Genomic DNA, 15,413 nt, shown 5'->3' on the forward strand with positions numbered 1-15,413 from the left:
GCATCCCGAAGCCTGCGCGCGCTGATCTCAGCGCGTGCAGGCTTCGCGGATCTCTCCTCAAGCAGCGGGAACGCTCCCGCTGCTTGGGGAGAGTTGCCGGCATCCCGAAGCCTGCGCGCGCTGATCTCAGCGCGTGCAGCCTTCGCGGATCTCTCCTCAAGCAGCGGGAACGCTCCCGCTGCTTGGGGAGAGTTGCCGGCATCCCGAAGCCTGCGCGCGCTGATCTCAGCGCGTGCAGGCTTCGCGGATCTCTCCTCAAGCAGCGGGAACGCTCCCGCTGCTTGGGGAGAGTTGCCGGCATCCCAAAGCCTGCGCGCGCTGATCTCAGCGCGTGCAGGCTTCGCGGATCTCTCCTCAAGCAGCGGGAACGCTCCCGCTGCTTGGGGAGAATTGCCGGCATCCCGAAGCCTGCGCGCGCTGATCTCAGCGCGTCCAGGCTTCGCGGATCTCTCCTCAAGCAGCGGGAACGGTCCCGCTGCTTGGGGAAAGTTGCCGGCATCCCGAAGCCTGCGCGCGCTGATCTCAGCGCGTGCAGGCTTCGCGGATCTCTCCTCAAGCAGCGGGAACGTTCCCGCTGCTTGGGGAGAGTTGCCGGCATCCCGAAGCCTGCGCACGCTGATCTCAGCGCGTGCAGGCTTTGCGGATCTCTCCTCAAGCAGCGGGAACGTTCCCGCTGTTTGGGGAGAGTTGCAGGCATCCCGAAGCCTGCGCGCGCTGATCTCAGCACGTCCAGGCTTCGTGGATCTCTCCTCAAGCAGCGGGAACGCTCTCGCTGCTTGGGGAGAGTTGCCTCCATGCCGAAGCCTGCGCGCGCTGAGATCAGCGCGTCCAGGCTTCGCGGACCTCTCCGCAAGCAGCGGGAGCCACCGCTGGGCTCCCACGGCTTGCAGAGAGCTGCCTGTTTGGGGGCTGGGGTCGGGGGAAGCTCGGGCTGCCCCAGCCCCGCGCCTGGGGGGGAAATAATTTTTTTCCCTTTATTTCCCCCCCAAAAAACTAGGTGCGTCTTATGGGACGGTGCGTCCTATAGGGCGAAAAATACGGTAGGTGTTGAGCTGTTATCTGTTACCCAATCGCATTTCTTCGTCTTTTCCACTACTCCTGCTAATTGCTTGTTCTTCATCCTGCTTCAAATATAGCTGAAAAATCCTTTGTTTTTAACTTCTCTTGCAAGTCAGAGTTCATCCTGAGCTTTGGCCTGCCTGACATCCCCCCTGCAACTGTTGGCTACTTGCATATACTCCTCCTTTGTGATTTTTTTCCCTTTCTTCCATTTCTTATACATGCCATTCTTAACTCTCAGCTCATCTGTAAACTCCTTATGCAGCCACACCAGTTTTCTAGATGCCTCCCACTTTTCTTCTTGTTGGAATTTTCTGCCTTTTTGCCTTCAACATTTCACCTTTAAGAAATCCCCATCCATCTTGGACTTCCTTTTCTTTGAGTATTTCTGACTATGGGATCTCACCCAGTAGTTCCTTAAGCTTTCTGAAATCGGCCTTAAAGTCCAGAGTGCATATCAAACTACCCTCAGCTTTCCTTTGGCTTTGTATCATGAGACCCAGGAGAACATGATCACTTTTTCCCAGGGCTTCCAGCACTTCCACTTCATCAATCGGTTCCTCTCTGTTGATGAGGACCAGGTCCAAGGTAGATGATCCCCTTGTTGCTTCTTCAACCCTCGGGAAATGAAATTGTCAGCGAGGCAATGGAGGAATTTGACAGACCCTACATTCTTGGCCACTGGTCCCATCACCTCCTAGCAAATAGAAGGGGAAGAAACGGAGGCAATGAGAGATTTTACTTTTTTGGGCTCCATGATGACTGCAGATGGTGACAGCAGCCACGAAATTAAAAGACGCCTGCTTCTTGGGAGGAAAGCAATGACAAACCTAGACAGCATCTTAAAAAGTAGAGACATCACCTTGCCAACAAAGGTCTGTATAGTTAAAGCTATGGTTTTCCCAGTAGTGATGTATGGAAGTGAGAGCTGGACCATAAAGAAGGCTGATCGCCGAAGAATTGATGCTTTTGAATTATGGTGCTGGAGGACACTCTTGAGAGTCCCATGGACTGCAAGAAGATCAAACCTCTCCATTCTGAAGGAAATCAGCGCTGAGTGCTCACTGGAAGGACAGATCCTGAAGCTGAGGCTCCAATACTTTGGCCACCTCATGAGAAGAGAAGGCTCTGTGGAAAAGACCCTGATGTTGGGAAAGATGGAGGGCACAAGGAGAAGGGGACGACAGAGGACGAGATGGTTGGATATTGTTCTCGAAGCAACCAGCATGAGTTTGACCAAACTGCTGGAGGCAGTGGAAGACAGAAGTGCCTGGCGTGCTCTGGTCCATGGGGTCACGAAGATTCGGACATGACTAAACGACTAAACAACAACAACAACACATTCTTGGCAGAGCTGAGTTCCAACAGATCATGGGGAAGTTGAAGTCTCCCATTACTAATATATATCTCTTTTTTGAATGCTTGGTAATCTGCTCTAGGAAGACATCATCCAAACCTTCAGTCTGTCTTGGTGGTCTATAGCAGACACCTACAGTAATGTCACTGTTGTTTCTCTCTTCTGAAATGTTCACCATTATGCTCTCAGTCTGCCTTCCATGTTCCAAGTCTTGGATCTCTTCACATCCTTTACATATAATGCTACTTCTCCCTTCCTGTTTGGTCTATTCCTTTTGATAGGTTATACCCATCTCAATTTCCATATTCCTGCTAAACTGACAGGACTTGCTTCTGAGTAAACTTGCATGGGATTAGACTGTGCATGCATAGATCTGTCACAGTGTCTACATGTCTGTCAGCTTGGTGCCACACCAGCTGCAATGAAGCTGTGGGCAACTACTATGCTTTCAATAAGTCCTAGAAAAAGTGGTGAAATAGGATTTCTGTTGAAGTGGTTGGGCTCTAGGCCTTAGCAGCTGCTTGATTATGTCAACATCTGATGCCTCCTTTAGTGTATTGAATGACAATCTTTTGGGCATGTCCTAGCCCAGTAACCATGAGACCAAGGTAGTTCACAAATTATGCAGTGAGTTCACTAATTCTACTTTCTTTGCATCCCTAGAATGCACATGCAAATCATGACCTGTAGCAGGAGATAACAGGGTTGCACCTTTTTTTTTTAAAAAAAGGTGGCCATTTAGCAGTGTTCTGTTACAAGAATGATCTGATGCTATGCTGGGTAGTTAAATTTAAATGTAAAAATTGCATCTGGCAGTGCATTGAAGTACTATTTCAACCGTCTTCACAGATTAATGTTATTTCATCTTCAACTAGGAGAAATGGAAGAAGAGATGGAAAACCCAGAAAAGATTGATTTACCAGAGAAACAGAAACATCAGCTGCGACACCGAGAACTGTTTCTCTCACGTCAATTGGAATCCTTACCAGCCACTCATATTAGGTGTGGACTGAATAATTAAGTATAATTTTTGTATAATGATTATTAATAAACCTAAGAACATATTTGTATTTTATGTAATGCAGGCGTTCCAAATGCCCTTTTTTCTCTTCTTATTTTTCTTTCTTTTTTTTAGAGGCAAATGCAGTGTTACACTCTTAAATGAAACAGAATCCCTTAAATCCTATCTGGAACGTGAGGTAGGCACACATATATGAAACTGAAAATCTTCCAAGTTGTTTTGCCACACTTGTTTAAAGCACTTGTCCAATGTTTAAAAGGTAAAGGACCCCTGACAGTTAAGTCCAGTCACGAACGACTCTGGGGTTGCGGTGCTCATCTCGCTTTACTGGCCAAGGGAGCTGACGTTTTTCTGCAAACAGTTTTCCTTGGTCATGTGGCCAGCATGACTAAGCCGCTTCTGGCGAAACCAGAGTAGCGCACAGAAACGCCGTTTACCTTCCCGCTGGAGCGGTACCTATTGATCTACTTGCACTTTGACGTGCTTTCGAACTGCTAGGTTGGCAGGAGCTGGGACGAGAGCTCACCCTGTCACGGGGATTCGAACCGTCGACCTTCCGATCAGCAAGCCCTAGGCTCAGGACCAAATGGCATGCTCCACCTTCCTCCTTGATTTTCGGGTTCATAGCCCTTTGCTGTGGCATCCAAACTGCACCAACTGTGGTGTGTGCAAATCGTAGCTTGCCTCTAAACGAGAATTAGAAACCATGGTTTGAAGGTGGCTTCTGCCTTTCTAAAAAAGCAAACCATAGTTTGTTCGATTCAGATGTAATGGCAAACTGTGGTTTGTTTCAAACCAGGAAGCTGTGGCGGAGCACAATGTGCAGTGGCTTCTGGGACCACAATGACCAAGTCATGGTCTATAATAATGCTCTGAAGTGGGACAGTATTACCACCATCTTGGGATCGTACTATGAAGAAATACCACCTAATTTACAGGTGGGCATGGCTGGGAGTTGTCTAGTGTATTTCACTTTTTGTAAAATATAAAGTTCTAAGATACTACTTTCGTCTTTTCTGAGGCTTCAGGAGCTGTGACGGAGCTTCTATAAACGTTTAGACTCCCATGTAGTTTGTTTCGGCATAACTTCTTAGTGTTGCATATGAAGGCAATTCTTTAAATAGTCTATTTGGCATTTCTTGAACATCTCTGGTATATTTGGTACATTCATGAACATCTCTTAGAAATCAGTCTGCAAATGGAGTCATGCGGTCTCCTAGGTACGTTAACTTAAAGGTGAGGCTTTATGAGGGAGGAAGTTCTCTTACGATAAGCAAGGTTGACGCCTTGTCTAAAGGAGAGAGGGATTTTTCCATAACAAAAAGTGGAAATGCTAACTGATCAGAGGTATGGGACACAATGTAGAAGGGACAGAGTTAAGGAGCAAATGAGAGGTTGCCTGCAACAGTGGCATAGCGTGGGCGGTGCAGGGGGGGCCGGCTGCACCGGGCGCAACATCTGGGGGTTAGGGTTAGGGGGCGCAAATCCACGGGTTAGGGGGCGCAAATTACTTGCCTTGCCCCGGGTGCTGACAACCCACGCTACGCCACTGGCCTGCAAAACTGAATAAGGAACTTTAGTGCCAAGTGCAAAACTGGAGTGCCAAAATGTCCTAACCTGAAGAAATGGAAAAGAACAACCAGTTGATTAGGTGCCAAATAGAAGTGTGTGCCTATGTTGGCAAATGGAGCAGGTGTCGAAGTGTTTGTATCCTACTGCTTCTCTCCATAAATGAGAGTCAATTTAATTCATTGATGATAGTAGCTAGGCATGCTTGCCCAAGCATGCTTTGCACAACCACTGTAGAGTGAAGTTTGAGGAACCAAGAAATGGAGAAACAAGTTCAGGGGAGCCAGCAGGACTGTGTAACCCCACAATATTCTGCAATTTTTCTGCCATTAAGTGCCAGCAATCTGTTTCATTTCACGTCGAGTAGAGCTCATCGTTTTTGGTCAAATGGTTTTCTGGTGCCTGCACAGCTATATCTAGCTGACTCCAAACATGGAACAGGTAGCATTTCTGAGAATACTACCTTGGAGATCCTGGATTGGAACATCCTGCCTAGCGACTTAAATTTTACTTTCACAATACACACCTGCATTTCCCAATGTATTTGGTGCACATTGCTGTCTCCTTCCTAAAATGATAATTTGTAAAAGGTAATTTTTATTTTTTTCATGACTACATACTTTATATGCATTTGATTTCTCACCACCAGGTTCTCTGTTGTCATTTGATGGTGCAAAAATTGTTAGGAGTGGCTCTATACTCATGATTCAAGTGGTTGGAAATGCTATAATTTTTACTTCCCTTCCTGTCCCCAGGACTTCTTTTTTTATTCACTGGTATATGATCCACAGCAGAAGACTCTTCTAGCTGATAAGGGAGAAATCAGAGTTGGAAACAAATACCAGGCTGATGTAACAGACTTACTGAAAGAAGGTAGTTTCATTTTTGATTTCTGCATGAATCCATAAAGAATTCATGTTGTGTTGTGGAAGGTTTGGGGAACTGTTGGGCTCTAAGGTTTTTGTTTGAGGAACTGCGGAATGCTCTCACAGCCTCTATATCCCATGATGTGTTACACTAACTAGTCCTTTCATGCTGTCCAAACATACATAGTTTCTGTAATGGGACTTGATCTTGGTTTACCTCTGTTAAAATACTTTTACTGTGTAGTGTTTTTCTAAAATGTTTCACAGCAGCTTCCAGCATTTTAAAATAATTCCAGAATAAGAAACACAGACATTTAAAATTCAGATTCAACTTTACACTAAGCTTAAATCTGAAAAATTCGGAATAAATTATATGGAACACTCTTTAAAAAACACAAAAAAACTTTTGGACTGGAGGACATTCAGTTAATAGGATGGCACCTCCCACTGGACAAGGATATGCAGCCCCCTTCAAGTGTTTTGCTTGGGGAGGAGCTATTCCACCCTCCAGATCTTCCCTGCCTCTAGTCAGGTCGGTTGGGTCCTATGTTCTAGGCAGAACTTAGCATTTGTTCACTCTTGAAATGGTTTTTGTTTTGTCTTTACCTTTTTCTGCCTTGCCTTAAATCCTCTTCTGTGTATGTTGTTTATCTGTCTTCTTGATCATCATCATCATCATCATCATCATCATCATATCATCATTGTTAGGTTAAAGAAGGGTGTCCTTTCTTTAGCTTCCTTTTCCTGTAAGTCTGCAGATCTGCTGTGTTTTTCTTGTGGTTTCCCCCCCCCCCTTTTCTTTTCCCTGGCACTTTTTACCAGCATGAGACTTCCTCTGGTGGCACCTAGCACCCGGGGCTCGCAGGGAATGGAGCTAGCACAGAGAGTTCGCTAACTCAGCCTTCCTGTCAGGAGGGTTCTTTTGACTTCTCCCCTCTTGTGTTATTAGCCAGCAGTTTTTTGTGAATGAGGGGCGGACATGACGCATCACAATCTTAAATTCATCTCTGCTGCACAAGAGAGGAGGAGAGAGACAAATCAGGAACACTCCTGCATTCTGTCTCTCGGACCACTGTACTATTCTGCAAAGTTTGTTGCTCCAATAGCAAGCTTGCCTTTGTTGTCATTCTCCTTGTCAGGGAGTGGGATCTCATTTAAAAGATCAGCAGGTGTGGTCAGCTCTTTTTTTGGATCAGAACTGCCATTTTTTGTTCACTTTGAGCAGGAGATACCTAATGGTTCTGTATTTCCAAAGCTTTTGTGTACATGGGAATTAAGTGGGTTCTTTGGGGAAATGGGGCTGGCATATGAAGCGCTGGATAGTTGGATGTGTACTTTTCACTCATGTTATTCTGCGGAGGTAAACTCTTCTTGGCAATACTACAAAAGAGACAACCGTAGCATTTTTCACCAGTGAACGTTAAATGTTTTCTGTAGTTTCCAAGATTTGTGGAAGGCAAGCTCCTCATCAGTACGCTATTTGTTTTGCCAGATTGCCTAGATAAACCCTTTTTTTATTTGAATTTGTTTAGGTGAAGATGATGGCAGAGACCAATCAAAACTTGAAACAAAAGTTTGGGAAGCATTTAATCCACTAATAGACAAACAGATAGATCAGTTCCTTGTAGTAGCACGGTAAGGAGAAAAACACCACAATTTGCGTCTTAATCTGGTTATTCCCCCGCTTTCTGATTATACTGTTTTGTTTGCCGTTGCATCATTATGGTAATTATAATCTTAATGTTTATATACCATTGTTTTGGGATTGAGTCATTCATTAGCAATGATTTGATTTGCTAGTAAAGCAGATAATTCACTGATCTCTTCCACTGTGTCCCCAAATGTTCAGTAAGTTTGCACAAGGGCGGTCTCTGTACTAAGGCCGTGTCCTGATCGTTAATGATATAGTCAACATTAATAATGTCTTCATTGCAAGCTTTTTGGAAGTTGTTACTGAGTTTTAAATGTATGGCTTGTAGCACTTGCATGCATCGGATTGGGTGGTGCGGATACTTCCCACATGGAGGAATGAATATAGGTATATTGCAAATGATACTTGACCGAAGGAGGCAAATTTTCATTCTTCAACTTGCTGCTGTTCTAAAACCATTTGTGAATGGAAATCCTCGCAATAGCAAATATTTGCTCTGACCTTTCCTGATTCTGTTGATTTGAAAGACTGGTAGTGGTTTTTCTGTATCCTTCATGCAGGTGTGAACATTCAGTTAGCAATAGTTTTCAGGTGTGTGGCATATGAAATAATTAGAAGGAAAGGAGATGGGAGTTGCAGTCAGGCCTGAGACAAGGAAGTAGCATATAGATGTAAAGCAAGATGTTTGGAGAACTGTCTTGAGGGCATTAGACTTCATCTGATGCAGTCCCTTGTTGTTGAGTTCTGTCATTGGCTTTATAGAGCATTGTCCTTGTATGGCATGAGATTGATATGTGCTTTGAAGAGCATGGGCATCATGAGCATCACAGAGGTCCTTGAAGGAAAACAAACAAATGTTAGCAAATGGTACTTGGACAGAAAAGTGTATTCATCAGTTGCTAGTACCTTTTTTTGGATTCCCTGATGGCAATTCAACTTGCTCTAGGCATAGGCCTCTAGTAAGGTTTAAACATGCGATAGGTGCCTTATTCCACATTTAGGCACTGATTTTGTATATTCTCACTTCTTAAACTGTGATTTTCTTCAGGTTTCAAGCTCATGAAAATGAATTTCATCAACTTGGGGGAGAACTAAAAATGAGGTTACATGAGATAAATAAGCAGAGGTCCTCCTTTTCCCTCTGGTAGTGGTAAACAAAAAGGTCAAGGTATACATTCTGTACAGAACTCATTGCCACAAGCAGTGAATGCCAAAGAAGTCATTTTGTCACTCCGGCAAGTAGTGTGTATAAGCCATCATATTGGAAGACAAGATGACGGTTTTGAATTAAAATTTTGGTCAATATTTCAATCCGCCACCTGGGTTAGAAACCAGCGTTGCATGAACTAAGGTGATAGTCACACTGGATTTAAAAAAATTATGGTCACGTTACACAATTCTTCATTATTACATAACCAAAAGATGTGCAAAATTGCTACATCAGTTGTGTTCTGTTTTCAGATTACTTTGACATGAAAACCTCAGATGGAGCTGATAAAAGACTCACACTTAAGCAAATGTTTCGGTGGAGCTGCTGGCAGCATGGAGTCCAGCAAAGCAGAGGAGGTAACGACTTGTAATCTACGAACCTACATCAAAACATAAATATGCCTGCTAGAAATGTGCACATAGGCAATCATTTAACACAGGACAGTTGCTGAATTTGGCACATTTCTGGCATTCTGATTCTCATGCTAGTTATTCATCCCTGATAAAGCACAGAGTATATTGACTTCACTTGTGCGTTCTTCCTCAAGTTATGGAAGCAGTATGAAAATCAATGGGAGATGCAGCAAGAGTTCTTTAGCCACATTCCTTCTTGCTTTGCAGACATCATTTCTAAATGCAACAGCTTTGTTGCATTGATTCAGTGTTCGATAGCATCAGAATCTGATTCTTTGCTTGGACTGAGCAGCCACACAATGAAGTTATCAAAATAGGCCATGCATAGTGGTGCAATATTACTTTCAAAATATCGGTGTAATCTCTTCTGAAAAGAATAGAAGTTTGGAAGTGGCCGAGATCTGACCAATCTCACACAATACAATACAGGCAACACTCAATTTGTGCGGGAGTTGCGTTCCAGGTCCTTGTGTGCAGTGGCAGAGACTTACAAGCCCACCCCATTCTGGTCCCTTCCCCTTTTCCTGCCACTTCTGGGTTTGCGGTGATGCACGTGTGCACGGTTGTGCATGCTTTGAACGTGCGCAAAACGGTTGTTGCCTGTACAGTGCCGGATTAGTCACTATGGCGCTGCTGTTGTCTGAGGCAGTTGTTTCATATCATACAATGGCTGCCCAAGTGGGATTCCAGCTGGATGACTGTGAGAGTGTTTGTTTTGAGCTCATTTGATATATATATATATATGCAGGTTTTGGTGTCTTCGGGTGTCTTCCCGTGTAAGAGTTGGGGTGTCTAGGCGACGTTTCGACGAGGTCTCACTCGTCATCTTCAGGCTGGTGCTTTCGGCTTCTTGTTACTGGAACAAGAAGCCGAAAGCACCAGCCTGAAGATGACGAGTGAGACCTCGTCGAAACGTCGCCTAGACACCCCAACTCTTACACGGGAAGACACCCGAAGACACCAAAACCTGCATTCCTGTACCCGTGAAAATCTACGAAAGCATATATATATATATATATATATATATATATATATATATATATATATATATTTAACATATTTAAAATGTTGCAATTGACTCAGCAGTCCTAACGGCTGGGTATTGAGCATATTTGCCTTATCTTCTTTTACAGTAACACAAAAGGGTTTTACAGTGGTGCCCCGCAAGACGAATGCCTCGCAAGATGGAAAACTCGCTAGACGAAAGAGTTTTCCGTTTTGGAGGTGCTTTGCAAAACGAATTTCCTATGGGCTTGCTTCGCAAGACGACAATGTCTTGCGAGTTCCTGCTGGTTTTTTCCCTTTCCCCCCCTTTTTCTAAGCCGCTAAGCCGCTTATCAGATGATCCGATCAGCAGATAAGCCGTTAAAAGCCGCTAATAGCGCTAATCCGCTAATCCTTCAATGGGCTTGCTTCGCAAGACGAAAAACCGCTAGACGAAGAGAATCACAGAACAGATTCTTTTCGTCTTGCGAGGCACCACTGTATTTTGTTGGAAGCTGTCCAGAGTGGCATATAAATAACAGACATTAATTAATTAAAATTAATCTCTATTAACTGCAAGATACAAGTTTCTGGCTGGGAGTCCATAGTCGTGCAGAGTCTTTTGGAGTTTTAAGTTCTGAAAACCAGTATAGCACACGGATATTCATCATCTCAATAACTTTTCTGGCTTACCCTGAAGATGAGCTAAGCACCTAGATTTTGAATAAAATAGGTAAGGGTCCACCCGCTCTCCCACCCTGAAGTAAGAGGACATTGAAGGACAGAGCGGAAGAGCCTGAGGCTATGAGCCAAGCACTTCAGAGAAGCCCTCTGTGTGTATAACCTGGAGTCGCAGGTCTTACTACACAAGGGTACGAGAAACAGGGAGCACCACTTGTATCTGAAAATGTTTCACATGTTAGATAAAGAAGACAAAATAAAATTACAAGCTTCTTCCCCCGAGGGATGAAGTAGCTGGCAGTGAACCTACATCTCAATCTCCAGCCGCCAGTCTTGTCTATATTGACTACAGGGGTGCAGCGCAAGAGGCTAATTGGGGATAATGTGTCATTAATCTGGCCATGGAGATGGCTTTGGCTGAAAACGCACTAGCTGCTGGTAGGATGCAACCAGTGGAGCGAAGGGAGCTATTAGATGATCTCATGTTAAAACAGGTGAATGAGCTGGCCAAGTGCCATACTCAAGAGAATGAGACTTCCCTGCCTAGAGTGGAGCAGAGGGAGGAGAAAGACATTAACTTACTATTTCAATGGACCAAGTATATCACAAAGGAAGAGGAAGTATTAGAATGTATTCAATATGCTGGATGAAAATTCTAGAAGAGTGTCAAAAGCCTATAAGGAAATGTGGCACCAAAAAAGGGAATAAAGTCTCTATATATGATCAACATACCTCTGTCTCTCCCCCAGCAAAAGTTGATAAGGAAACAGCAATGCAAGATCCCTGGTTTGGTGTTTGAGAAGGGTATAGAACTGAGAAGTATCTCAACCGCTGTCACAGCCGTCAAGTCTACAATATTATGCTGATTGGGATTTACAACTAGTATGTCAAAATAGGGCTTTTGTATCTACCCAAAACAAAGTGGGCTGCTCTCCCAGAGTGAACAGAATCTTGTCTAACCAATATATCACAACCAGCAATCACTGGCTTATATATGACTATCCAAGTGGTGGTGTTCTGCTTGCACAACTTTCCTATTTCTCACAGTTTGGAAGATTAGTAGCAGAAGAATTGTATTTATTTGGTGCTTAAACAGTGGTTGCCATGAAGCTTGTGCTTTTCAAGGGATGGCTAACACCTTCATCTTTCAAGTACATTGTTCAGACTGTACACACTTTCAATGTAAAATAGCACCGTTAGCTCACGTTATAGTATTATGTTAAGAAAAGACTGTCTTCTTGCACAGTCTCCACATGCAGATAAAAACATACAACTTCTACTTCTTCCTCCTGCCTTGCTTAGGATGATAATGTGCCTCAGCAGCTATTAGATCTCATTCTTCTCTGTCAACTGGTATTGCACTGAATGAGTCAAATGACTCATATTCAAATGACACTTTTAACTGCCTTTATAGCGAGCTGCTGGAGGTATTTTTTTTTTGCTTGATAATGCTTGTGCTTTTTTCACTTGATGATGAAGAAAGGGTTTCACTTTCAACTTGTATCTTGTATGAATTTCTTAGTGATCTCTAAATGTGCGTAAAATAATTGTAGCAAAACCACTGGCCATTGAGGCTTTTGGAATGTTGCACTGTAGGATTAAAACACCGTGAAAGTTGATGGAAAATACATTTATAGGAAGTGTTGATTTCAGCAGCTGTCCTTTGTTAAACAGATTCCTAGTTTTCATTAGTACAATTCCAGCAGGTATGGTTGACTGTGAGCGTACTTCACTGACACCATTATGCATGTTGTAGATTCTGAGTCGTAGCTCCCATGGTTCACTGGACTCAGCGATGCTACATGACACATGACGTTTGCTAAAGAGTGGTGAGGGCAAGTTTCGTACTGACAACCTGCATTTAAATGTTTTCCTTCTGAGGGAATCTCAAATGGAATAAAGTTGATGTAGCAAATTTCCATCCTTTTGGGGTATGCAAAAATGAATAATAAAAAAAATTTGCAGCAGCCATCTGTGAACCCAGTATAGCTGTGACGATGGACACGATTTCTCTTCTTGGTTCCTACAATGTTGACTTTGTCATCTAAATAAGTTCCTAACCTGATGAGGGAGTGAGCTGAAACATGGCATTTGTGACATCTGTCTTAGATTCCGGTACACACACTACTTATTTTCCCCAGATAAAGGTAGACAGTTTTCTGCGATGACAAAATTGAGAGGGGGTGGGCAACGGTCACTACTATGTGTGGGGAAAATGTGTATTATCATTGAAGTCAATGAAAATGTAGCAAAAATGCTTTTTCCCCTCGTACAAATAAATGATACATACGAAATTGTTTTTGAAAGTGCTTGCTGTAAACTTGTTACTTTCTTCGCTTTGTGTGTGTTTTCTTGCACGGAATGTCAACCTTCTCTTCATTTTTTTTAGCTCTGTGGGTACATTTGCTCGCGCTCTAGACTGCAGCAGTTCTGTTCGGCAGCCAAGCTTACACATGAGTGCTGCAGCAGCATCTAGGGATATCACACTGGTAAGAATTTAAGAAAATAAATCCTAATGCTGGATTTTCAGTTAAAAGTAATACCTCTATAGCATAAAGGCACAAAGAGAGTAATATATCAGTTTGAAAACACTGGAAGAGTCCTGAAGCATTTTACATTGGTGTCGGTTGTGTGCTTAAGAGACAGTTCAGTTAGGAGCCAATTGGAGCTGTGAATCTATAACACACACAAAAAATCTAGGATGTACATAGTAACTTTTAAGCTTGTGATCATTTACAATGCTTATTTAAATGATTTGTATGACTGATGTGGAGTTTATTAATTGGGAAGGGGTTTCCTGTACCAGTTCAACAGAATTTAATCCCTACTCATTGGTGTTCACCGGGTGGTTAAATCCTGTCCAGTTGGGAAGTTCAGTGCAAACCATTGAACCACTGCTCCAGTGAAGGTTTCTTCCTTAGTTTAAGCAGTACCTTGCCCATGTTAAAACAAGGGGGGGGGGGGAGAGCTTTGTTTTAGCAGCAACTTTGGAGTCCTGACCAGATGTCATTGTGACGCTGGGTGATTTCGCCACCCACCTGTCAAATTTGGCCTGGTAAGGATTTGGCCTGTGGAGCCAAAAATATTCCTCATGCCAGCATTAGCGGAGGATGATGATGATAATAATAATAATAATAATAATAATAATAATAATAATAATAATAATAATAATAATAATAATAATATATTCCTTCCAGTAGCATTACCCTGCCCATCCTTCTGGGTTTTCCCAGGTACTCTGGGTGGCTTACAGCACATATAAAAACATAATAAAACATCAAACAGCCCCCTGATATGTATCAGTCCCCTAGTTTCATTCATAGCTTTTTATTTTGAAATGTGGTGCATTTTTTTATGTAGTGGGAACTTCTTTTTTTACACTTTGTATTTGGTTTGTTTTATGTAGTTCCATGCCATGGATACTTTGCACAAAAACATCTATGACATTTCCAAGGCAATTTCTGCCCTTGTGCCCCAGGGTGGGCCTGTCTTGTGCAGGGATGAAATGGAGGAATGGTCTGCTTCTGAGGCAAATCTCTTTGAAGAAGCCCTTGAAAAATATGGAAAGGATTTTACTGATATTCAGCAAGATTTTGTAAGTAGGCAAACGGCATTGCACATCTAGAAAATCGTGGACAGCATTCTCCAGTTAAAGGAATTAGGGCAGTATTCAACTAAAAAAGTGTGTAAGCAGAACATCTTCCATTTGTGCAGTGGCAAATTCTCTTCTCCATGTGTCCCATGCCATTTCCAAATTGCTGCTATAGTTTAGGGATACTGAGTTACATGCTTGGGGAATAAGCCGAATGCTGTGGACATAGCGCATCTTGATTTAAGTAAGGCTTTTGACAACGTCCCCCATGATATTCTTGCAAGGAAGTTGGTAAAATGTGAGCTTGACAATGTAACCGTTAGGTAGATTTGTAGCTGGTTGACTGACTTAACCCAAAGACTACTCATTAGTGGTTCATCCTCATCCTGAAAAAAAGTTAGAAGTAGGGCGCTGCAGGGTTCTGTCCTGGGTTCATTGTTGTTCAACATATTTATAAATGACTTGAAGGAAGGATTTGAGGGGCTGCTCATCCAATTTGCAGATGACACCAAACTGGAAGGGGTAGCTAATGTCACAGAAGACAGAATCATAATTCAAAATAAGCTTAACAGATTGGAGAACTAGGCCCAAACTAACAAAAAGAGTTTCACTAGGGACAAATGTAAGTTTCTGCACTTAGGAAGGAAGAATCAGCTGTACAAATATAAGATGGAAGACTCCTGGCTTACCAGTAGTACATGTGAAAAGGATATAGGGACCACAAGCTTAGCATGAGTCAACAGTGTGATGCAGCAGCAAAGAAAGCTAATGCCATTCTAGGCTGCATCAACAGAAGTCTAGTGTCCAGATCAAGGGAAGTAATAGTACCACTCTATTCTCCCTTGGTCAGACCACACTTGGAATACTGAGTCCAATTCTGAGCACCACAATTTAACTCATAGAATCCTAAAATCCCCCTGCAATCCAGGAATCTCAACTAAAGCATCCATAACAGATGGCTATTCAACCTCTGTTTAGAGCAGTGTTTCCCAAACGTTTTTGGGCAACGG

At 43.1% G+C, this 15,413-nt stretch overlaps 1 protein-coding gene across 4 annotated transcripts in view; it reads left to right on the forward strand.

Annotated features, from left to right (window-relative positions):
• MTA1 (metastasis associated 1) overlaps positions 1-15,413 on the forward strand; it is a 65,590-nt gene that overhangs the window by 17,092 nt on the left and 33,085 nt on the right. For 3 of the 4 annotated variants that reach the window (XR_014011045.1, XM_081206358.1, XM_081206360.1), the window contains exons 4-9: positions 3,292-3,418; positions 3,552-3,615; positions 5,762-5,879; positions 7,405-7,507; positions 13,201-13,300; positions 14,218-14,406. Coding sequence is in view for 3 of the 4 variants with exons in the window: in XM_081206358.1 (XP_081062484.1) it covers positions 3,292-3,418; positions 3,552-3,615; positions 5,762-5,879; positions 7,405-7,507; positions 13,201-13,300; positions 14,218-14,406 (701 nt within the window). In the remaining variant the exon portion in view is untranslated. Of the gene's footprint in view, positions 1-3,265; positions 3,419-3,551; positions 3,616-5,761; positions 5,880-7,404; positions 7,508-13,200; positions 13,301-14,217; positions 14,407-15,413 lie in introns of all 4 variants that reach the window. The other variant, XM_081206359.1, reaches the window with a different exon arrangement.

Source organism: Podarcis bocagei (assembly GCF_964188305.1).
Source record: "Podarcis bocagei genome assembly, chromosome: 8".
NCBI classification, from domain to species: Eukaryota; Metazoa; Chordata; class Lepidosauria; order Squamata; family Lacertidae; genus Podarcis; species Podarcis bocagei.